The 24752-nt window shown below is 35.7% G+C and overlaps 1 protein-coding gene across 4 annotated transcripts in view; it reads right to left on the bottom strand.

Annotated features, from left to right (window-relative positions):
* LOC148943039 (nitric oxide-associated protein 1-like) overlaps positions 1 to 24752 on the bottom strand; it is a 113855-nt gene that overhangs the window by 22280 nt on the left and 66823 nt on the right. For all 4 annotated transcript variants that reach the window (XM_089102004.1, XM_089102001.1, XM_089102002.1 and 1 more), the window contains 3 exons: positions 15585 to 15803; positions 9136 to 9287; positions 5540 to 5684 (listed from right to left, as the gene is read on the bottom strand). In XM_089102004.1, coding sequence (XP_088958130.1) covers positions 5540 to 5684; positions 9136 to 9287; positions 15585 to 15803 — 516 coding nt within the window. The remainder of the gene's footprint in view (positions 1 to 5539; positions 5685 to 9135; positions 9288 to 15584; positions 15804 to 24752) is intronic.

The following is a 24752-nucleotide window of genomic DNA, read 5'->3' as shown; positions in this document are numbered from 1 at the left end:
ATTTCTTAAAAAAAAAGAAAATATATTGGTGTTATGTTTACAGGGGAGGGGAAGCACTAAGGTCTACTTCAACGTCAAGGCCTATAGAGCCCCAGGTAATTAGAAATCACCTACTAATCTCATTAGCCTTATCTTACCATAAATCATAAGGAATATACCCGAAACCTGTTTTTTTTATGAATCATTCCAATGTGGTATGATCTAGCTCTTGAAAAAAAAGGAAGAAAATTATCAACTTTTCGCAATAGAGTTTCTTTAATTTTGAAAAGTTTCCTAATGCAGCGTTTCAATTCAAGATTCTGACCATTTTTCTAAAATGAAACGCCATCTATAGTCGTTTCTCATGGCACATGTTAAGAGAAGACCTAACTCAATATGTAGATGCCCCTGTATTTAATGAATGTTGTGTATTCGCCATTGCAATTTCTTTAGAGCTCTATAAATAAATTTTGTTCATAGAGTGCTGTTTCAGGAATGATTACGTGACTTTCAAAACCGAATGGATGGCTATTGAAAAAAAAGAGGATAAATTTGTTCGATAAAGTTGAACAACACTGAAATAAGTGAAGAAAAGCTTAAATGCATTCAAAATATGTAAACTACAATTATTCTATATATTATAAATTAAAAATTGTTTTCTTAGCATATTTCCTTCTCAAGAACTCCCCAGCTAGACCTATACGCTTCGTTCGATCATAACTCTTTACTGGAGAAATATTTTAGTTAGCTCTACTTAGCTTTATTCTAAAAAAGATATGGTTAAGCAGAAATGACGAGGATTGAAATAAAATGATGGTTCTTTAATGAAACAGGCTTTGGGTATAATTTTGAAAAGCGAATCCAGAATTTTAAAGAAAGATTTTGCACTGCACGTAAAGATGTGTACTAAAATTAAGTGTGATGTGGAGTAGCGAAATTTGTTCATCTAGCTCAACATCGAGATCTGTTTCTAATATAATCTAGTTCTCTTGTTTTATTTAATACTTTAGTCATTTTTAATTTAATACTTTAGTCATTTTTTATTTAATACCTCCTTTTAAACAGTTAAACACAGCTACGTACGCTCCTCTTCCATCCCAATCCATTCAAAGCCTACCTTTTTACACCCTCCCACGAAGTTCCCATTTCCTTTTAATCTTTCTCTATAACGTCCTCCCACCCCAAACGAGGACGACCTGCTTTTCGCTTAGCCCTAGACGTTTGGTCGAAAAGAGCAATCTTCGGAAATCTGTCATCCTTCATCCACACAACGTGCCCTAGCCATCTCAACCTTTCTTTCATTATAGCCCTAGAGAGCGGTATCGAACCACATTTTTCATACAGCCTATTATTTGAAATACGGTCAGTCAGCCGGGTACCCAGGACAATCCTTAAGCAATTTCTCTGGAAAACATCTAGCAAATCTTCATCCACTTTTCAAAGCGCCAATACTTCAGAGCCATATTTGACTACTGTCATCACTGTAGCTTCTAATATTCTAATCTTGGTTTGCAGACTTATCTTTCTATTCTTCCAAACTTTTTTTTTAATTGTGAAAAAACACCCTGAACCTTGGCTATTCTACTTTTAACATCTTCACTGCTCCCACTATCTTTACTAATAATATTACCAAGGTAAGTGAAGCTGCCCACTTGATCAATTATTTCATCACCCAACGTCACCTTTTCATCTTCACTTAGTCCTAGTTTAGGGACTTCGTCTTCTTAACATTAATTCTCTAACCTATTCTAGCACCCTGAACTCGCAAAACCACTAAAAGTTCATTCATTTTACTCACACTTTCCTCTAGGATGCTTAAATCATCAGCATAATCTAAGTCCAGGAGATTTTTTCCTCCCCATTTAATTCCGTGGTCTCCCATTGGCTTTCCTGTGCTCCTTAATACAAAATCCATCAAAATAATCCATATAAAGGGGGATAGAACACAGCCCTGCTTAACTCCTTATTTAATAAAAAACCAGCTGATAACCTCATTTCCTAACTTAACTGCAGCCGTGTTATTCTCGTACATAGCACTAATCACTTTAATATATTTGTCTGGTATACCATACAAGGATAAAACCTTTGCTATAGTTCTTCTATCAGCAGAATCGAACGCTTGCTCATAATCTATAAAACTAAGGACCAAAGGTGTTTGACAACTCAGGCACTTCTGAATTATTAACCTAAGAGTGAGAATTTGGTCGACGCATCCTCTACCTTTTCTAAAACCGCACTGTTCTTCTCTTAAAACTTTGTCTACGGCATGTCTCAGTCTAAAAAGTATCATATTACTAAGTAATTTGCTACCTACAGAGACCAGCCTAATGCCTCGATAATTACCACACTCACTTTTATCATCATTCTTATAAAGTGGCTTAATTAAGGTTTTCCTAAAACCATTTGGTATTTCCCCTTTTTTAAAAATCGTATTCGTAATCTTCAGTAACTTGTTTCTACCCTCAGAGCCACCATATTTAAGAAACTCATTTACTACACTATCAGCACCTGGAGATTTATTATTTTTTAATCCTTTTAGTACTGTCGTTAATTATTCCTCGCAAAACAAATCTTCCCTCACACCCAAGGTATCACAAACTTTTTCATTTTCCTCTATATCTTTACCTGCAACTCTATCTCGGTTTAGCAAATTCTCAAAGTGTTCGGCCCATCTCTCTTTCATTCTTTCCTTATCGCTAATTCTGGCCCCATTTCCATCTTTGACTGGGTAAGGTCAACACTGACTGTTCCATCTTAGTTTATTAACATACCAGTACTATATTTTAGTATTATGCCGTCTAGCTGCATCTTCTAGATCCCCGTCAATTTTATCCAGGGTCTCCACTACACATCTCCTTAGTTCATATTTCAGTGGTTTCTCCACTTTCTTTACATTACTTTTGTTTTCATATTATCTATCACTCAGATAATTCTTGTACAAGTCTTTTCTCCTTTCTATTAAACAGAAAGCTTTTTCACTAATATTCTTAGTTGCAGTCCTAGCTTTCTTCCCTACGACACCTTCAGCAACTTCACAAATTATTTTCCTAAAATTATTCCAAGCATCTTCCACATTATCAAATTTTAAACTCTCAAGTTTAGTATTCAACTGTTCCTGGAAAGTTTCTTTGAAATTCTCATCCTCGAGTCTACCAACATCATAAACTTCCCGGGAGGTAGTTACCCTTCCGAAATTTGAGCTTTAAACTAACCCTTGACACAACCAGATGGTGATCTTTACTTTTAACATCAATAACATCACTCCTATATACCATAGTATCCTGTATTAATCCTACCAGTCTTCGGTTTACTATAACATAATCAATAAGGTTTGCTGTCTTACCATCACGTGAATACCATGTTAATTTATGAGCCATTTTATTACCAAACACCGTGTTGGTTATAAATAGATTATTATAGCTACAAAATTACAAGTCTATATCCATTCTTGCCCCCCCCCCCCGGAGCCCAAGTTAAGTTTAGTCGTCCCTGAAATTGCAACTTTCCAAGACCTTTCTTTTGGCTGTTTAAAAATTATGAAATTTTTGGAGCAGTATTACATGTTCATCCGGCCGTGTTGGACCGTGAAAATGAAAAAGCAGAACTAAATGGTTAAATGTGACAACACTTTCTGTCTGTGAAAATTCTAACATTAACAATCTGTTGACAACTAATTCATAAAACTCTGAACAAAGCTATATCTTCAAATGAAAGCTACAATTTGTAAAGCTGCATGGTTCCACAGTTTTTTGTTTTTTTTTGCTGACTCCCGTTTCTTTATTTTAAATTTGGCCCCCATCACTATCAAAACTTGATAGCTAAATATGAAGGTATTCTTAACTAAAAATTTAATTATCGATTACTAATTTTTAAGATATATTTGGGCAAGTAACTTCCCAGTTAAATAGTACAAATAATCAGATTTCATTTTCACTGTCTTTGGTACTTTACATAGAGGAATCCAAAACAATAACAAGGACAAAACCTCCTTTCATACAGATAAATTAGCCTCTAAGGTAAATAGAAATAAGCAAAGTTTTCGTGAAAAGAAAAGGTATAAACAGGATTCATATCTGGAGTTCCGTAAGAATCTATCTCAGCCAAATTAGGTGTTTCACATCCCATAGACTAGCTCATCTTCTTGTCCGTGGATTATTTAATATTTTTCGCGCTTAAATTAAATAAAGGATCTCACAGCAACTGCAAATCAGAAAATTGGGGACAATTTTCAAAAATAGCATTGGTGAATTTTACCAAATATAGAAATTCTGACTTTTGATTCTAATCTGCTAAATTATAGCACATATTTAAAGCAAGGGTGTATCCAAAGTAAATATAAAAAGGTCATTAATCTGTGAGGTATGTACACCAAAAATTATTCAAAGAGGGCAAATATTGGACATTTATTTAAATCTAGTGTTAACTTATTTCTCCGCTAAATTTAGGGGTTTTGTGTTTTTTCTTTAAATTTGGTGTCCTAAGGGGATGGGGGTTAAATTCCTGATCTAGCCCTTCTAGTTAAAAGTTTTTCGCCACAAGGTCATGTTTTTCCAAAGCAGGAGGGAGGTCTGGATCTGATTCTTGCTATTGGCACCCACAGTTTTCTAAACATTGTTTAGTTCAATGGCTGCAACATCTGTTCTTGTTCTTCCTCTTAAATTATCAGTTTAGTTGTAAATTTTTCAATCTTTTGGGGTTGCTTTTAGACTATTCAACAGCCCATTTATAAAAAAAAAAAAAAAAAAAAAAAAAAAAAAATCTGTTAAGCCCTTTAAAATTTATTGTGCCTATGCAAACTAAAACACAAACAGGGATGATAAACATATGCAATACGTGTGATGAAACACGAGCATGAACAAAAAAACTAACCCATCAACAAGACATAAACTGGATTTTGACTTTTCCCATGATCAGTAATATCTACTATCAGTAATATCAGTATGAATCAGTGTCAGTAATATATACCATCAGTAATATCAGTAATTTCTAATTATCCGTAATAACTTATTTTTTTAGCAACATTAAAAAGTTCATGGTAACTGTTCAATTGTAAGGAGCCATACAACCCAAAAGTAACCGAAACTCGTAACCGAGGGGGGGGGATTGCCTTTAGAGTATCATTGGAGAAAAAAATCCCACCAATCTGTATCTCCCTTTGTCAGCACAGCCCAGCATCCCACTAAAAAAAAAAATCCATGGTTAAGCCCTGTATGATAAAACAAACATGGACGATAACATGTACAAATATGTGATAAAACACAAACATGGACGATAACATGTACATATATGATAAAACACAAACATGGACGATAACATGTACATATATGTCATAAAACACAAACATGGACGATAACATGTACGTATATGTCATAAAACACAAACATGGACGATAACATGTACGTATATGTCATAAAACACACACATGGACGATAACATGTATGTATATGTCATAAAACACAAAAATGGACGATAACATGTACGTATATGTCATAAAACACAAACATTGACGATAACATGTACGCATATGTGATAAAAAACAAGCATGATAAAAACAACTCACCCATCAACGAGGCGTAGACCGGATTTTGAGTTTTCTCCACTTGTTCTTTTTGGAGTTGAAATTCTAGATTTTTCTTTTCACGTTCTTCTATTAATCGTTGGGTTCTTTCGTAAACACGAATAGCAGAGGGAGATGCCAATGGAAACTTAAAGAAAAGACTTTATTTACTAGAACTAAACTATGGGAGTTCATATGAGCACACTGATTCGGGGGAAGGGAGATCAAACAAGGTAAACACTTCAATAAATGAAGCTCACTACGTGACAGATAGATAAATGATACAAGAAGGAAAAGTACAATAACGGAAAAAAGTTCAGCCCTCCAGCACTATCTCTAATATGTGTGCTCCCAACTACTGCAAAAGTTTAGTTGTTACAGAATATTCTCTCTAGAAAATTTTCAGAATAAAGGTTAAAAAACCCTTCTAAAATTTTGAAAATAGTATTCTAAAATGTACAGTTGCTTCATCTTAAGCTTGTACCTCTGAGATAGAGATTTATTACAACAAACAGACAATAACAACAATTTAACGGTCACCCCAAGAAGTAAAAACTTGCGTTAAAGTGGTTGGCAAAATATACGTTAAGGCATATACAAAATAAACGCTGTGAAGAAAAGATCCTATGATACGTGCCTATTGACTTTGTGATCTTGTACAAATGATCACTAACTAACCAGAGTTGCCGCTCCAGTGAATCACACTAAATATTAGACAAACGAATGACTGCTACAAGACGAAAAAAAGCGCGATAACTGAAAAAATTCTCAGTGCTGTAACGCAATGCCTAACATGTGTACTGCTGACAACTTTAGCAGTCTATTTGTTACTGGATATTCTCCCTCAAAATCCTTGAGAAGAAATGTCTAAAGCCACCTTTCCCCTTAAAATTCAAGAGTCAAGTTTTGAAATGTAGTGTTTCTGAATCTGAAATTTCCGTCTTTGAAAAAAAAAATCCTATCACAATTCCCCTTTTAATATTGCATTTATAAATACATGTTGGTCTTCCAACCAGGGTTACCACTCATCTGAAATAAAAGTTGCTACAACACAGGCAAAAATAAGATTACAAAACGAGAGAAAAGTATCACTTCCAAGAAAATTTTAAAGGTTGTAATACTACATCCAACAAACACACTCCCACCTCCTGCGGAGGTCACTTGATAAAGAACGTCTCTTTCGAAACCCCTCCAGAGAAGGTACAAAGGACCCCCAGACCTAAAAATGAAAAGTTACTTTTTAAAGGGACTGATTTGATTTTGAATTTAATTTGAATTAATTTGATTAACACCCTTTTAATATTGTGGTTGGGCACCAAAGATTGATTTCATGTCTTCTTGGATGCTTCTCGGTTTGGAATGGTGTAGGAATGTTTCTTTTTTTTTTTACAGGAACCAAAGTTTAGTTCTAATCCAAACTTCCGAGTTATTTCCACTCTTCCAAAGAGCCGTGAGCAGCTGAGCTGAAAACTGAGTAACTGAGCTAAAGCCCAAGGAAGCCCGTTTTGTTTCTAAAAATCCATACTTACCTAAGGAGTGGAAGAACAAAGTAGAACTTACGCAACCAAATTGACTTCTGCCAACCCTCCCAGTTTGAAGAATCAATATAAAATTAGTGGCTTATTGAATTCAATAGTAATGAATTCAATATAATAGCTTTTATTGTCGCAATTTTAATACCATAACCTCAAGATTTCTATTTTTCCTGGTAAAAAGAAAGATAAAAATATGAATAACTATTAGATCATTAAGAGGCTAAAGAATTTTTCATTCTTTCTAATATTTCACGAGCATTACAAAACAATCGGGGTAAGAAAATTCGATAAATTCTTTAAAAAGCGTAAATTTGAAAAATATTTCATCTAAAATTAGTCCTTTATTGATTGATTAAAATACAAAAGTTACGCAAAAGTCATCATCACCAGTGACGATGGTGATGAAAAGGAAGACTATTAACAATAGCCCAAGGATTAGTGCTAATATTGATTATGGTTACCAAGACTTGACTTGACTTCATTAACCAAAAATGCTTGGCACAAAGTTACTAGAAAGGAGACAGAGAGGCAATTCGTACGTCTCCTTAATATTAAACGAAACAAAAAATTGCACTTCAATAAGTCGCACGGAGCACAGAGGGAGAAATAAAGAAAGGAAGAAGAAAGAAAGAAGAAGAAAAAACAAACAAGGAAAATATTGACTCACGGAGATCGGAAAGGGATTTACAAAACGAATTATAAATAAATCAATAATGCATTCAATTCCCGCTACTTTAAGCGGAAAGGACTACCTCTTTTGGTTTCATTTTTAATATATAGAGTGATGGTGATTCACTTGCTATATCAAATAACTTAGATTTGTAGGCAATCTGGGAAAGTTGATATCTCAGACTTAGTCTTGATATTTCATTTTTAACAAACGGGAAAGGCATTTATTCCTAGCTCTTGATAAATGACAATTTTTATTTTTAACCAAAAGTTTCATGCTATGGAAAAAATTATCACTACGTTGGATGTTTAAAAATCATATGCCTAAATTAAGGTGACAAATGTGTTGCAAATCAAGAATACTTAGAAATAAAAAAGAGGTTTTAGTTTCAGATAATTTTTCTGTCTTCCTAGGGTGTGTTAAAAAATGGTCCAGGATTCTTGTTGATTTATTTTGAACAATTTGGAGTCCTTGTAAATGTGAAGGAAAAGTCAAGATCCAAACGCTCGGGCAATGCTGAAAATAACACTCAACTAATGAAAAATATAAAATCCTCATGATCTGGTACGGAAACAGAAACCTCAATCGACACAAACAACAACGATTCCTGGACATTGTTGCCACAAGTTTACTAATATGTGCTTTAAACCACAAAGTTGAATCTATATAAATACCTTAACATCTGAATACATCTACTCTTTTTATGGAGGAAATTCTAATATTAATAGTTTAAAATGACACAAGCCTTACTGACTTCAAACTTCTGCCAAAAAACACTAAATTCCGACTTCTCTAGGTTAGGCATTAGACTATTGTCATGAAACCAAGAACTTACAATGAAACAATGAACTAAGAGGCAACAGAGACTTTTCGTATCTTAACAATAAATAAAAAATTAATTTCTTGAAGATGAAAATATCTAAAAGACTAAAAGTCGTACTTATGCCTCAAATGTCTTAACATTTCCGTAAAGAAAATGAAGTAGGAAGATAATGAAAGATTCTACCTATTTTTTATGTAATATTAATAGATTGATTTTTTTGAAGTTTTTTGTTTTTATTAAGAAAAGAGTAGGTGACATTCGATAAATTGTGAGATATGTTTAAAGAAAATTTGAAGGTCTCCGAGAGGAGAGGAGGTGGGATTAAAAAAAAAAAAATGCCTGAAATGTCTTAAAAACCATTCTAGGGGGAGGGGTGAGGGTGTAGATTAAAAAGATCGTTTTTATTTTATTTTTTTAAATAATTCCAAGCGACACACTTTGTGTGTTATGGTCTTCCAATGAGGGAAAATACCGATGAGAGATTAAATGGGAGTAAGGGGAGTTAGAGGCAATAATTCAAAACTTTTTGTTCAAAAAGTAAAATCGAGTAAATGGGTAGCCATTTTATTACCTTTAAAAGATTCAAAGTTGTTCCAGGCCAAATAGAAGTTGTGGCTCTATCTATAAGATCTACAGCGTCTGATTTGCATAGATCCGACTGTAATAATGCATTGAATAGTGATGATTTTCCGACATTAGTACAACCCAAAATGTAGATGTCACCTATAAATGTCATTTAGTCAATTGAAAAAATAAGATAGACAATAGATACGATAAAACTAAGGAAATAGACAGGTTTAATAGGTCGAGGCACATACAAAACTTAATTTTCAGCTTATAAGAAATCCTAGAACTTACATTTTTCTACAGACACAACAACGTTTGAGGGCGTACATTTAAGTTATTTGGTAATATCCTTGTAACAAATAGGGTAGATAAGTAGAGAAGTGAGGGTAGAGAAGTACCTTCGGTACTGAGCATGGATAGAAGCAGGGTCGTCACGTTTGGGGGGAGCCAATATTTTTGGTTATTCGGTAAAAAAAATAAGTCGGTAAAATTCTTTGTTCAGTTTATTAAAGACTACGAAAATACTGACATGTCATTTACAGAAATTTTTAACTTAGTTGGTAAACGCAGCAGTTTTACCGACTCCTGCCATGATTTTACGGATGGTGCCACAATTTTCCATTTGGTTAAATAAACCGCTTAAAAACCTAAGAATTACAACATTATTGCAGCGTTTTAATCTAAAGTTGAAGCTCGAAAGTTTAGTTAATATGTCACCTTTTCCGTTTTCCGGGGGGCAAAATACAACACTGCTTTTTAGCTTTACCTAAATAAGCAGGGGTTAAACGCTAAAGGTTCCATTAATTATTACGTTTCCTGAATTGAAGGCCAAAAACTCCTGGATTTTTCTATAAAAACGGGTTCATGATGAAATTGCCTTTCAATTCAGTTTATTTCAGTAAGTCTATATCATTAGATACACCAGAGGTCAGTTTTATACCTTTTTTTTTTTTAGACACAATTGGTTTTATTAATGCAAATAAATAAATATAACCTATACTTCTCTGGGCGAAAAACCTTCACTTTGATATATACATTAGCTTAGAACCTTAGCTACTCAGAAAGCACATGGGGCTAGTCTGTCTTGCTTGTTTTGGTGCATCCAGTATTGCTAGGTGTAAAAGATAGCACATGGGGCTAGTCTGTTTTGCTTGTTTTGGTGCATCCAGCATTGCTAGGTGTAAAAGATAGCACATGGGGCTAGTCTGTCTTGCTTGTTTTGGTGCATCCAGCATTGCTAGGTGTAAAAGATAGAACATGGGGCTAATCTGTCTTGCTTGTTTTGGTGCATCCAGCATTGCTAGGTGTAAAAGATAGCACATGGGGCTAGTCTGTCTTGCTTGTTTTGGTGCATACAGCATTGCTAGGTGTAAAAGAGAGTGGTAATCCTCTATGACATTTCAGCGAATAATATCTTTTACTGTGACAAAAATTGCTACTATTAATTACAGCAAAGCTGTTCCATTCATAATGATAAAAGTTTTCTAGCTTTCTAAAACTTCTCTAGATAAAGATGATCCTAGCGCTGCTACATGTCGCCACTTCAAAGATGAAAACTACTTGATAGAAAGAAGACAGAAACACCGATGTCAAATTTTTATAGACAGATTTATCCTGTAGTGGCGCATTGGGTTTGATCTCAGCTCACCAATCCAGAGCTCAAACTCAGCTGCAACAACAAACTGCAGGGCTTGGAATTGTATTCCGGTGACGAGGTTATGCGAAAGTATCTCCATTTTAATCCAAAAAAGAAGAAGCTAAATAGATAAACAGTCCTGCCACGCTAAAATAAACTTGGAGAAAAAAGATCCTAGCTAGATTTCAACACCAAATTATACTGCCATCTAGATATAACACTCTAGAAAAGCCTTTAAATATAGATGGCCGTAACAATTTGTCACATTAAAGATAAAAACTACATAATATAAAAGAAATTCCCTTGCTTCAGAGCAACTTTTATTAGAAACTAAATAAGCAAAATTTTCCACAAAAGTAAAGAGCAAACTCAAACATCGAATGAGAAAGAATAAGTTTATGCCATGCCAGACTTAAAGGACAAGAAACAGCTATAATTGAAGAAATTAGACCTAAAACTAAAAATAGGTGATGGTAAAAGCAACGGTGAAGCAAGCAAAAAAAGTTACAAAACAAAATTTTAAACACCAATTAAACACATTATAAAACAAAAATGTTCGAACCAAAATTATGTGCACAAGAGGGCTGTTGCAACCCTATCAAATTCCTTAAAAGGCTAAAGTGTCAATTGCACTTTACGCAAAAACTAAATAGACAGTTTTTATAAGTTGAATAGAAGTTTTATTGTGTCAGTTAATTTTCCATCTATCTGAAAATACTTTATGCAGAGGAAGAAACCATTGAAGAAAAATTATCACATATTAAACTAGCAGAAATAAAGCGAAAACAAAAACTAATTTGAGAAGCTAAAGTAAAGTAATGACTAGTAAGTAAAGAAAAGACTAGAGTAAAGAATAAAACAAAAATCTGTCGTTACAAATACAGTGATATACAAAATGAATATCCCGAAATAATTGTGAACTTTTTAGTTTTGTTTTTATAATTGAGTTTATATATTGCAAAGTATTTTGCAAAAAAAAAAGAAAAAAAAAACGAAACACACCGAAGGAGTATAAATGAGGTTAATCCTAATGAAATAAAACCTTAATATAACCTTGAGTTTGTATATTGATATAGTTCAGGCTATATATTTGCACATTAGGGGAGGGGGAGTAAAGTGTTTGGACAAAGCCCCTAACATAACCCAAACTATCCCCCCACCCCAATGTGCAAATATATAGTCCAAATTACACAAGTCCAATTTATTCTATCACCCGTCACTTGTCTTTGTGGCTATGAAACCGGTTTTCTGAGATTTAACCTAAGCGTAATTCTTGAGTGTTTCGTTTAATCAACAAGTTAATCCTTTTGACAAAATCGGCCATTTCAAGGCTTAAAACGGCGTAGCGTAAACAGAAAAAAACTTTAAACAAATAATCAGTCAATCATTATACATGCGTTTGTGTCAATAATTTTCCGACTGAACAAAAAGTTACAATCTATAAAAAAAAGATGAATGGGGAATGAGTTCTGAATGAATGGGCTAATACTGTAGCAAGACAGCTTTATAGCTATGTAAAGGCTATTTTAACTGTATGAAAAGAGATTAATATGAGAGGGTCAAAATAAGGTTAAAAGATTTAATGGAGATAATTTAAAGCAAAAAGCAGATTTTGTACAACGGAGTTACAGTCTTTTTAAAAATTCCTTACCAGCCAGGACTCGGCTGTAGAAAGGAATATAATATGTCCTCTCTAATTGCAGATAATTAATGTGTTTACTGATCTTAATGCGCTCTAAAGCACAACAAGACTTAGCACCTCAGGATCGAAGAGTCATTTCTAACCAAGAAAAAGGTTAAGCAGGGAATGGGCTCTCTAATCTCATATAACGAGTATGTCCTCGGAGCGTTATGAGGTTAAGAAGTCCTTCGTAACCAGGAATGGCCTCTTGGAGGGAATAGGCTTACCAATTGTAAACGAGGAATGAGCTTCCCAATATCCAATGTGCTTGATATAAAATAAATTAAAAAAATAAATCGAAATAAAAAAGCAAGCTTTTTTTCAAATGAAAGTAAAGAGCGACACTAAAACTTAAAATGAACAGAAGTGATTCGATGTTTAGGGGAGGCTGCACTTCTTTGATCACCTGCTCTTTAAGCTAAAGACTTTTAGTCCTTTACTGAAAGTATTTGAGCGCAATCACTGCATTATAGTTAATAGACCATCGCATGGGTACCAATTTTCTTTAAAAACATTTTAAAAGAAATCTTTGGTGTCTAAAGAAAATGCCCATAAATGAGATCTCCCATTTTGAGACATTGCGAAATGAATGCTTCTCATTCTGTTTCTTGTATCCTGGTTGTGGAACAGTGGAGACCTGAACTCCTAAAAGCCTAGGGGAAACTTTAAAAGCCTAGGGGACAACAAGTAAAAATTTAGCGCAAGACCACCAGGTTGAGGAGGTCCCTTAATTACTGAAGAATTTCTGATCATTTTAAGTTTTAACCTCACTCTTTATGTTTGTTTAAAAAATAACTAGTTGACTAGTTTTTAATGCCTTATCCGAAGTTATCCTAAATCCAAGGAGGGCTACCGCCACTTCAACCCCCGTTCGATACATAAAAGTTTAAATCTCGCAGAACTATACTTGAAGAAACAGTAATGGCAGAGTTTGATTCTTAGATTTGTATTTTTCATAAGCTATCGTCTCCGTAATAACAAGTGAACTTTAATCCCCTTAGTACCCAAAGTGCAAGCTACATCCTATATTAACTACTCTACATTTTTCTTCATAGTGAAAGCACGTCAGTGGTTTAATCCGTAATTATCTGAATAGTGGTTCAATTGATTTCAGGCACTTCTCATAGAAAGTATTAAAGTATGGGCCAAGAAAAATTTTTTTCACTCCTTAGGAATCCCTCTCTCCATAAGAATACTAATAGTCGACACTATAAAATATGATGTACAACTATGTGATATTCTATAGCCGTTAGTTTTATTAGATAGACAGTCAAAAGAAGCAGTTTATTGTTCATGGACTGCAGGTATGTTTAGGAACGAACAGCGCACCGCACACCAGCAAGGCCTCGAGACTGCAATGCAACATAAATGCTTTTTCAATAGTTCTTAGAATTTTTGCTCTGTCTGGCTGTTTACAGATGAAAATTCTAGAATGCAGCACTTTTGTGATCTCTTTTAAGGCTTAAAAAGTGCATCTTCATATCTATATGAGTTCATGATCATATAAGTTCTATTTTATATGTTATATGATCTTTACATGTTCATTGAACAAACTGACTTTCAATAAATGTAAGAAATCTGCTTCGATACGATCACCCCTGAGAAACAAATGCGTAAAAAAATACACATAAGTAACCAGTAAGGGAAACAAACACGCATACGTGACCATCCTTCCCTTAAAAACGAAGAAACACCAAATATTGTAGATAGGGCCCTTATTGCTTAATACAAAGTGAATTTAAATCTATAATTTTCATCAAGATTACACGAGTTTCTGGGGAACTTAACCCCTTTTTCTAAAATCATGCATGTTGTCAGTTGCTAATTGCTTTTGGCATGCAGTTTTAAATTAGTAAGTAAAGTATTTTTGTTTTATTTATTAGCATCAATTATTAACGAAAAACTTAATGCAACCACATCCCCTCCTAATGCCAGGGAATAATATAGAGAAGGGTGTATATTAAGGAGGAGGGAGTATACTGTATATTCAGAATAAGTACTCTAAAAACTGTCTGATTCAAAGGCTTCTTTAGCCCCTGAAGTAGGACGGCTTGTACACAAGGAGGGCTAAGATTCGCAAAAACCCTACAATGAACCATAAAATGACTTACTTAAATATGACTCCGTTTCAAGTACCACTGCCAAAGCTTGAACTCATATAAGGAGGAGAGTTGCATGCTTAAATCTCATAATTATTAGCTCCAATTAATTCTGGAACATACTTAAGGAGGGGGTATATTAAGGAGGAGGGTTATATTAAGGAGAAGGGGGTATACTGTATATTCAGAATAAGCACTCTACAAACTGTCTGATTCAAAGGCTTCCTTAGCCCCTGAACTAGGACGGCTTGTACACAAGGAAGACTAAGATTCGCAAAAGCCCTACAACAAAACCATAAAATGACTTACTTAAATATGACTTACTTTAAAACTCATATTAAAGAAATAAAACAGTTCCAGAATCATTATTTCGGCGAAATTCAATCAGGAGATAGCATTTTATTATAAGTTTTATTTTATTTATATATATGAGTTGCTGGATCGGCTCTTGGCTATAGAGCCAATATATTCATGTAAAACATAAAGAATTTCACTGTTTTAGATAAATCCCTTATTATTTTACTTGTTGTTGTTTTTAACATAATGCATGTCTATGTTATCAATGTGAAAGTATATTCTGCCTACAAGGTAGCTTTGTTTTATGTTTATTGTGCTCTAAGGTCTTTTATCCGTCCGAGCCATAATAAAGTGACGCTTGACAAAGCCGTATCCAGGGGGGGTTAGGGGTTTGGACCCCCCCCCCCTTCCGAAATATTTGGCCAAACTACAAGAGCATAACAAAAATGAATATAAACAAATTTTTGATACGTTTTTTTTTAAGTTTTTTTTGTTACATTTTTTTATAGTTACTATATTACATAGTAACTCTAATCGTCCAAAGTTCTCTTTAATCGATAAGTTTAACTACACTATGACTCGGCATAGTGCAGTATATTGCACTATGTACTATATTACATAGTAACTATATTGTGTATAAAATGCGCTATGTTACTATATTACATAGTAACTATATTGTGTACAAAACTAATCGAATAAGGAAATGGATAAAACATATAAAACAAAAGAGTAGATCTAACCTTTATTTTTCCACGAATTCCAAAGCTTTGTAATAAGTTCCTCAATCCCAAATCCTGTTTTAGAACTAATCAGCGCCACGTGTTTCAAATTTACTTTATTTAGGCCGGCAACGGTGGCAGACTCAATTAGTGCCGTCTTCATTCTATCTAAAGATCCTTTGCCATCTAGCGGTACCAGATCAACTTTGTTTCCAACTAGACAAACGGGACGTTTGCTTCCTAAATAAATAAAACAAATTAACAAAATTACTGCATTATTACGGTTGTCGGTATGTGTCAGGAATTGTGATGAGTTGTAGATAATGGGTGTGGGATTCATTCAAGTTCCCTATTAATTTAAAAATTGTTGATTAATTGTTTAGTAGGGGGGAGAAAGGGGAGAAGTAAGATCAAGGCCGGAACCAGAGGAATTAGGGGTTTAACCCCCCCCCATATGTTTGTCCGGCTCGTAAAAAAGTAACAAAAATGAATATAGACAAATTTTGGATGCGGTTTTAAAGTTTTTTTGTAAGCACTCTTCCCCCGAAAAAAACCTTTTGTACCCCCCCCCCCTCCCGTCCCCGGTAAACATCCCGGATACGACGCCGGGTAAGATATTGTTTTCAAAGACGTGTAATAAGTTTTTTTTTTTTTTTGTCAGCTCTAAAACGCTAATTTGCATCAGAACTTACTGTGAATGTAATGTGGTAATTTTTATTTTTGCTTTGTTAGAATTATAGGCTATGGAAATTTAATAAACAAATATGCATGAAACTTGAATCTTAATCTTGAGGCTAAAATTTTTGTTTTCGAGGCTTGAGGTCATTTTTAATACATGCAATAAATATCCATTCTTTAATATATGCAATAATATTTTGTACCCCCCTCCTTTCCCGTCCCCGATAATCATCCAGGATACGACGCCGAGTAAGATATTGTTTTCCAAATAATAAAAATCGTTTTGTGTTTTTTTGGTCAGCTCAAACACGCTAATTTGCATCAGAACTTACTGTGAATGTAATGTGGTAATTTTTATTTTTGCTTTGTTAGAATTATAGGCTATGGAAATTTAATAAACAAATATGCATGAAACTTGAATCTTAATCTTGAGGCTAAAATTTTTGTTTTCGAGGCTTGAGGTCATTTTTAATACATGCAATAAATATCCATTCTTTAATATATGCAATAATATTTTGTACCCCCCTCCTTTCCCGTCCCCGATAATCATCCAGGATACGACGCCGAGTAAGATATTGTTTTCCAAATAATAAAAATCGTTTTGTGTTTTTTTGGTCAGCTCAAACACGCTAATTTGCATCAGAACTTACTGTGAATGTAATGTGGTAATTTTTATTTTTGCTTTGTTAGAATTATAGGCTATGGAAACTTAACTGCTGTATTTTCTAGTGACTCATTTGTTAATAATAAACAAACATGCATGAAACTTGAATCTTAATCTTGAGGCTAAAATTTTAGTTTTCGAGGCTTGAGGTCATTTTAATACATGCAATAGATATCCTTTAAATATTTGGGCCGGCACTTTATATTTAGACCACACTTAATCTAGACCAGCGACGGTGGCACACCCAATGAGTCTTCACTCTATTCAAAGATCTTTTGCCATTTAGCGGTACCAGATCAACTTTGTTTCGAACTATACAAACGGAAAGTTTGCTTCCTTAAAAAAAAAGTAGCAAAAATTAAAAAAAAAATATTGCATCATCAATGTTATACATGGAACTTGTATTTTAGTCTTGATGTTAAAATTTAAGTCATTGAGGCTTAAGGCATTTTTTATATATGCAGCAAATGCCACCCTTAAAAATATATTGACTTACTTCCTTGTACATGCTGCTTTTACTCCTGCCCTTCGGCATGGGAAGCTTTCGGTTCCCTTCCATTGAGCTACATAAATTGTTAATTAGCAAATTTAAAACTGAGCTAAGATGTCAATCGACCCTACTCCTGAATCAAGAACACACACTTAACTTAGAAACAATTGAAAATTATTAGCAAAATAATATGTCTTAACGTTTACGTTTGGATTCGGGCCCATTCATATTTTTCCGCTATGGTGGCGCTATTTGCAACTTTGATCATGTTCTATAGGTTTCACCCGGTACAGTTTATTGGTCAAAATTAAGATATAGGGCGAACCCATGCCAACCAATGAAATTCATTCTCGTTTAACGTCTAGACTTGACATTTTGCCAAAGTACGAAATTTTAGCGGAGATTTGACTACGATATAAGAGCCGACGACTTTTGGATAAGGTATATTTTGAAGTAAGATTGAAAAAAAGAAAGAAATGAAGGATAAGGAGTTTCTAGTGCCTGGTATTTTTTACTTGTTTAGCTGTAAATATGAAATGCTTATTTTAAAATCAAATTGCCAGTTTTTCCCCGTCGCGGATGCTTGCGCGATATAGTTGACTCGAGTAGGCTAGCCATATCCGGGGTGATCAAAAAATTTCTTTCTAAAGAAAGAAAATTATTTCTTAGACCAAACTGCCTTTTCATTTAAAAAAATGAAAAAAATAAAAATGGGTTTAATTTAAATGAAGCTTGATCTCACTCAAAAATTACGCTATATAGAATTCGATGACAAACCTAGAACCGTTTTTTCTTGTGTCTGTAATAAAAGACAATTAGCAAAGAAACAATGAAAAAAAAAGTGGCAGGAGATAGAAGACCTGAGAGTTATGTAATTTGGGCTATATTTGTCCATCTTAGGGGGGGGGCTACACGATGTTGAGAATTTGAAATTAGAAAAAAATTCATATTTAATAATATGCAGATTAATTTCAGGTAATAAATTTTGCATGCAGACCCGCTATATATTAACCCCACCCCCTAGTGTGTAAACATATAACCAAATTTGTTTCTAAAGCATTATATTTTCATCCCGTTTTTTTTTTTTTTTAGGAACTGCCTAGCTTTACTTCTTGAGTGGGGCTGCTATAAAAGAAAAGTACTAACCCTTTTTTTCTCTCTCGAGTTTTTAACCGGAGAAAACATTTTTCTGCAATTCGAAAATCGTTTCATTTTGTAACATGAAATATTTTATTTACATACGTACCAGAACGAAAGTAATTGAAATTTGAAATGCTATTTTTAAGTCAATAACCACTAGGTTGTTTTCCCCGTCAGTTAAGCTTGTACCATATTGTTGCCTAGCTTTTTTGGGGGTGATAGGTATCTTATTGCAAAAAAAAAGTATTTGTTGAAACATTCGTACCAGAACGCCAGAAACAGATCATTGCTTTTTAGAAATATCTAGATTTAGAAGTGCAGACCTCAATCAATGTGTCAAAGAGGGATTGACCGTATGTCGTTTCAGTGGGAGAATCTTTTTATTCATCTCAAATCATTTTCAAAAATGCAAAAATCACCTTTGTATCGTAAAAACTTGTTAACTTCATAAGAAGACAAGCATAGACGATATTGCGACATGTTATGCCTGGGACGCATCAAAGTCACGTTTGTCAACAAAAAAACCGAATTTCATTAATGACCAAGGCCGTATCCAAGCGGGGGAATTACAGCGTTTGAATCTCTGCCCCCATTAAATTTTTGTCCTACTCGCAAAAAAGTAAAAAAAATTTATATACTCATTTTTTTGTAACTCCCCCCCCCCCGAAAAATACTCTCATCCCCCCCCCCCTAACAACAATCCTGGATGCACCATTGTAAATCGTATGTGGTTTTTCTTTATTTTAGCGTCAAACTCGTATTTCAGAAGCAGAAACCTAATATCTAGATTTAGAAGTACTGATCCCAAGCAATGTGGTAAAGAGGGATTGACCACACGTATTTCAGTGGCAGAATATTTTTTTTCAATCTGAAATTATTTTTGAAAAGGCAAAATCCACCTTTGTATCGTAAAAACTTGTTTAGGCCTACTTCCTAAGGAGACAAACATAGACGATATTGCGACATTTTATGCCAGGGCTGCATCAAAGTCACGTTTGTTGACTAAAAAGCAAAGTTTTATTAATGACCGAGGCCACATGCAAATGGGGAGATTTACCGGGTTTTTACCACTCCTCGGCCAATTTGTTTTGACTTACTCGCAAAAATGTAACAACAATTTTTACAAAATCAATTTGAAAGTTTTTTGTAACTCCCCTCCTGCAAAAAATATTTCAGCCCCCCAAACAACAATCTTGAATGCGCCCTAGTCAATTATATATGGTTTTGGTACTTGTCTAAAATATAAAACACACTCGAGAACTTGTGTTGCGATTACCCGGTTTTTCACGCTGTCTATACCAGACAATAACCTTCGGCTTGTTGAGAAACCCAATAATAGCTGTTGTAGAATGCATCGTATGGATTCTACAAGACGTATAGGAAATACTTCTACGAGACGTATAGGAATTACCATGCTACTTGCTTACTGCAATAGGACCATGCTATTTGCTTACTGCCATAGGAATTACCATGATATTTGCGTCTCGTTGGACTGTTTGAGTCTTTTTGATCTGTTTGGGTCTCTTTGGGGTATTTGAGTCTTTTTTGGGAGGCCTTTGTCTCTGTGGGGTTGTGTCTCTTTGGGCTGTTTGTGTTTCTTTGGGCTATGTGTGTCTCTTTTGAGTGTTTAATTCATTTTGTTCTGTGTGTCTGTCTTTTGGCTGTTTGTTTCTCATAGGGGTCATGTGTGTATCATTGGTGTTTGTGTGTCTCTTTGCGGAGGTTTAATAATGTTTATTTGTTGTGTCTGCTTGGGCTTTTTTTTGTCTCTTTTAGCTCTGTGTGTGTGTGTTTCTTTATTTGGGCTTGTGTCTCTTTGGGCTGTGTGTGAGTCTCTTTAGCCTGTGTGTGTGTGTCTTTTTGGGGTGTGTGTCTCTTTAGGCTGTGTGTCTCTTTGGGCAGTTTGAATCTTTTTGGTCTGTGTGTGTCTCTTTTGGCTCCCTTGATCTGAATCTTGAATCTGGAAAATGAAAAAATAAGTATTTAAACAAAATGTACGATGCTGCTAATTAAGGAATAGTAGACTACACTCAGAATTGTTTTGCATGAGGGGCCTGTCTGTGTCTCTTTGAGCTGTTTGTGTCTCTTTTAGGCTGTGTGTGTCTCTTTGGGCTGTGTGTCTCTTTGAGCTGTTTGAGTCTTTTTGGTCTGTTTGTGTGTCTCTTTGAGCTGTTTCAGTCTTTTCTGTCTGTATGTGTCTCTTAGTGTTTTTTGTGTATATTTGGTGTGTGTGTTTTTATTTTGGGTTTGTGCGTCTGTTTTTGCTGTGTCTCTTTGGTCTGTTTGATTATTTGTCCTCTGTGTGTTTCTCTTGGTGCTGTTTGTGTCTTTTTAGGGTTTCGTTTGTCTGTTTGGGATTTTGTCTCTTTGGGCTGTTTGTGTTTCTTTTGGCAATGTTTGTATTTTTTGGCTATTTGAGTCATTTTGGTCTGTGTATATGTACTTGGTCTTTTTGTGTCTAAGAGATTTAGTGTGTATCAATTTGGGCTATGTGTCTCTATTTGGAGCGGTTGAATCCTTTGGTCTGTCTGTGTCTGAATGGGCGTTTTTTGTCTCTTTTAGCTATGTGTGTGTCTCTTTTGGCTTTGTGTGTCTATTAGGGCTGTGCGTGTCTCTTTAGCCTGTGTGTGTGTGTCTCTTTGGGCTGTGTGTGTTTCTTTAGACTATGTGTCTCTTTGGGCAGTTTGAATCTTTTTTGGCCTGTGTGTGTTTCCTTTGGCTTTTTGTGTAGTTATAGAATGTTTGTATCTGTGTTGGATATATTCCTATCGTGGGGCGCCGTGCTTCTCTTTGAGCAGCATGTGTTTCTTTGGATGTTTTATTAATTTTGGTATGAGTGTGTTTATTTTGTCTGATTTTTTCTATTATAGGTCAGGCGTGTCTTTTTTGGAAATGTTTGTCCCTTTTGTGCGTGTGACTCTGTTGAGGCAGTGTTTGTTTGCTTGGTTGTTTTTTGTCTCTGTTGGGTGGGGTTGTTTGTGTCTATGCTGGCTGTTTTTGTATCGTAAAACTGGGGTGTCGTCTAATTATACTGTGTGTGTCTAGTTTACAGGTATGCGTATAGGTGGTCTGTGTTTCTCTGTGGGAAATTCGTATCTTTCTGATCTGTATGTGCTTGTTTTAGCTATTTATTCCATTTTAGGCTTTTTGGCTTTTTGTATCGTGTTGAGCGGGTTGTGTTCCTGTTTTATTTGTGCATCTACTTTGCCTGCTTGCATCTCGTTGAGCTTTATTTTTCTAAGTGGCTGATTTAGTCATTTTGGTTTATGTGTGTTTATTTTGACTGTTTGTGTCTCTTAGAGACCATGTGCGTCTCTTTGGGCTATGTATGTCTCTTTGGAGTGTTTGCATCTTTTTGGTATGTATGTGTCAGAATGGGCGTGTCGTTTCAAATTTGGCGCTGTGTGGGTGTGTCTTTTGGGGTTTTTTGTCTCTCCGGACTGTGTGTTTGTATCATTAGACTTTGTATGTCTCTTTGGGATGTGTGTGTTTCTTTAGGCTGTGTGTCTCTTTTGGCAGTTTGAATGTTATTGGTCTTTGTATGTCTCATTTGGCTCTTTGTGTCGTTTTGGGCTTTGTGTATATATGTTGGATATGTGCGTCTCTTTGGTCCGTGTACGTCTCTTTGAGCTGTTTGTGTCTCTTTGGGCTGTGGGTGTCTCTTTTTGATGTGTGTTTCTCTTTAGGCTGTGTGTGTCTTGTTGGACTGTGTGTCTTTTCGAGGTGCCTGCGAGTCTTTTTGGTCTTTATGTGCCTCTTTGGGCTTTTTGAGTATTTTTGGTCTGTGTTTGTCTCTTTGGGTTGTGTTTCTCTTTGGGCTGTCTGTGTCTCTTTGAGCTGTTTGTGTCTCTTGAGGCTGTGTGTGTCTCTTTAGGCTGTGTGTCTCTTTGGGCAGTTTGAATCTTTATGGTCTGTGTGTGTCTCTTTAGGCTGTTTGTGTCGTTTTTGGCGTTTTGGCTTTTTGTGTCGTTCTGGGCTTTGTGAGTCTCTGTTTTATGTGTGCGTCTCTGCTGGACGAGTGGATTCATTAAGCTGTATGAGTCTCTTGGGCTGTTTTTTTCATTTGGGTGTGTGTGTGGTTCTTTTGGATTTTTGTTGCTAGTTGAGCCCTAACTTGTCTCATTTGGTTAGGGGGGTCTCTTTGTGGTTTTGGAATCTTTTTTGGAGTTATGTGTCTGTATGGGCGTTTTTTTTCGCTGCTTGCTGTGTGTGTGTGTCTCTTTTGGCGGTTTTCGTCTATAAGGAAATTGTGCATTTATATTTATCCTGTGTGTGTCTATTTGGTCTCTGTGTGTCTCTTTAGGCTGTGTGTCTCTTTGGGCAGTTTGAATCTTTATGGTCTGTGTGTGCCTCTTTTGGCTGTTTGTGTCGTTTTGGACTTTGTGTCTCTCTATTGGATGTGTGCGTCTCTTTGGGCCGTGTACATCTCTTTGAGCTGTATGTGTCTCTTTGGGCTGTGGGTGTCTCTTTGTGATGTGTGTGTCTCTTTAGGCTGTGTGTGTGTCTCGTTGGACTGTGTGTCTTTTTGGGCTGTTTGACTTTTTTTGGTCGGTTTATGTGTCTCTTTGGGCTGTTTGAGTCTTTTAGGTCTGTGTTTGTCTCTTTGGGGTGTGTGTCTCTGCTTGCTGTCTGTGTTGCTTTGAGCTGTTTGTGTCTATTGTTGCTGTGTGTGTCTCTTTGGGCTGTGTGTGTCTTTGTGGTGTTTGAGTTTTTTTGTTCTGTGTATGTGTCTCTTTGGGCTGTTTGAGTCTTTTTGGTCTGTGTGTGTCTGTTTGGGCTGTTTGGGTTTATTTGGTTTGTGGGTGTTTCTTTGGGCTGTGTGCTTCTCTTTGGGCTGTGTGTCTAGTTGGTTTGTTTGAGTCTTTTTGTTCTGTTTGTGTCGCTTTTGGCTGTTTGAGTCTTTTTTGGGCTGTGTATGTCTCTTTGTGCTGTTTGTGTTTCTTTGGGCTGTTTGTGTTTCTTTGAGCTTTGTGTGTCTCTTTGGGCTGTTTGAGTCATTTTGGTCTGTGTTTGTTTCTTTTGACTGTTTGTGTTTCTTAGGAGTCATGTGTGTCTCTTTGGGCTATATGTGTCTCTTTGGGGTGTTTGAATCTTTTTGGTCTGTATGTGTCTCTTTGGGCTTTGTGTGTCTCTTTGGGCTGTTTGAGTCCTTTTGCTGTTTGTGTGTCTCTTTCGGCTGTTTGTGTCTCTTAGGAGCCAGGTGTGTCTCTTTGAGCTTTGTGTGTCTCTTTGGGGTGTTTGAATCTTTTTGGTCTGTATGTGTCTGTATGGGCGTTTTTTGTCTCTTTGGGCGGTGTGTGTCTTTTTTTGGGCTTTGTGTGTCTCATCGGGCTGTGTGTGTCTCTTTAGCCTGTGTGTGTGTCTCTTTTGGCTGTGTGTGTCTCTTTAGGCTGTGTGTCTCTTTGTGGCAGTTTGAATCTTTTTTGGTCTGTGTGTGTCTCTTTTGGCTTTTTGTGTCGTTTTTGGCTTTGTGTGTCTTTGTTGGATGTGTGCCTCTCTTGGACCCGTCTGCATCTCTTTGAGCTGCGTGAGTCTCTTTGGATGTTTGTGTCATTTTTGTCTATGTGTGTTTCCTTTGGCTTTTTGTTTCTCTTAGAGACAATGTGTGTCTCTTTGGGCAATGTGTGTCTCTTTGGGGTGTTTGAATCTTTTCGGTATGTATGTGTCTGTATGGGCGTTTTTTGTATCTTTTGGCTGTGTGTGTGTGTCTCTTTGGGCTTTGTGTGTCTCTTCGGACTGTGTGTATGTCTCTTTAGCCTGTGTGTGTCTCTTTGGGCTATGTATGTCTCTTTAGGTTGTGTGTCTCTTTTGGCAGTTTGAATCTGTATGGTCTGTATGTGCCTCTTTTGGCTGTTTGTGTCGTTTTGGGCTTTGTGTCTCTCTATTGGATGTGTGCGTCTCTTTGGGACGTGTACGTCTCTTTGGGCTGTTTGTGTCTCTTTGGGCTGTGGGTGTCTCTTTGTGATGTGTGTGTCTCTTTAGGCTGTGTGCGTGTCTCTTTGGACTGTGTGTCTTTTTGGGGCGTTTGAGTCTTTTTGGTCTGTATGTGTCTCCTTGGGCTGTTTGAGTCTTTTAGGTCTGTGTGTATCCGTTTGGGTTGTGTTTTTGTTTGGTGTTTGTCTGGATTTTTGCGGGGTTTGTGTCTCGCGTAGTTTTGTGTGTTTCTTTTGGCTGCGTGTCTCTTTAGGCGGTTTGAGTCTTTTTGATCTGTTTGTGT

The sequence above is a fragment of the Artemia sp. Qi Xiang Cuo genome, chromosome 16, assembly GCF_049724085.1.
Source record: "Artemia sp. Qi Xiang Cuo chromosome 16, ASM4972408v1, whole genome shotgun sequence".
Lineage (NCBI taxonomy): Eukaryota > Metazoa > Arthropoda > Branchiopoda > Anostraca > Artemiidae > Artemia > Artemia sp. Qi Xiang Cuo.
The sequence above is the reverse complement of the archived record's forward strand: the minus strand, read 5'-3'. Positions and strand labels throughout refer to the sequence as shown.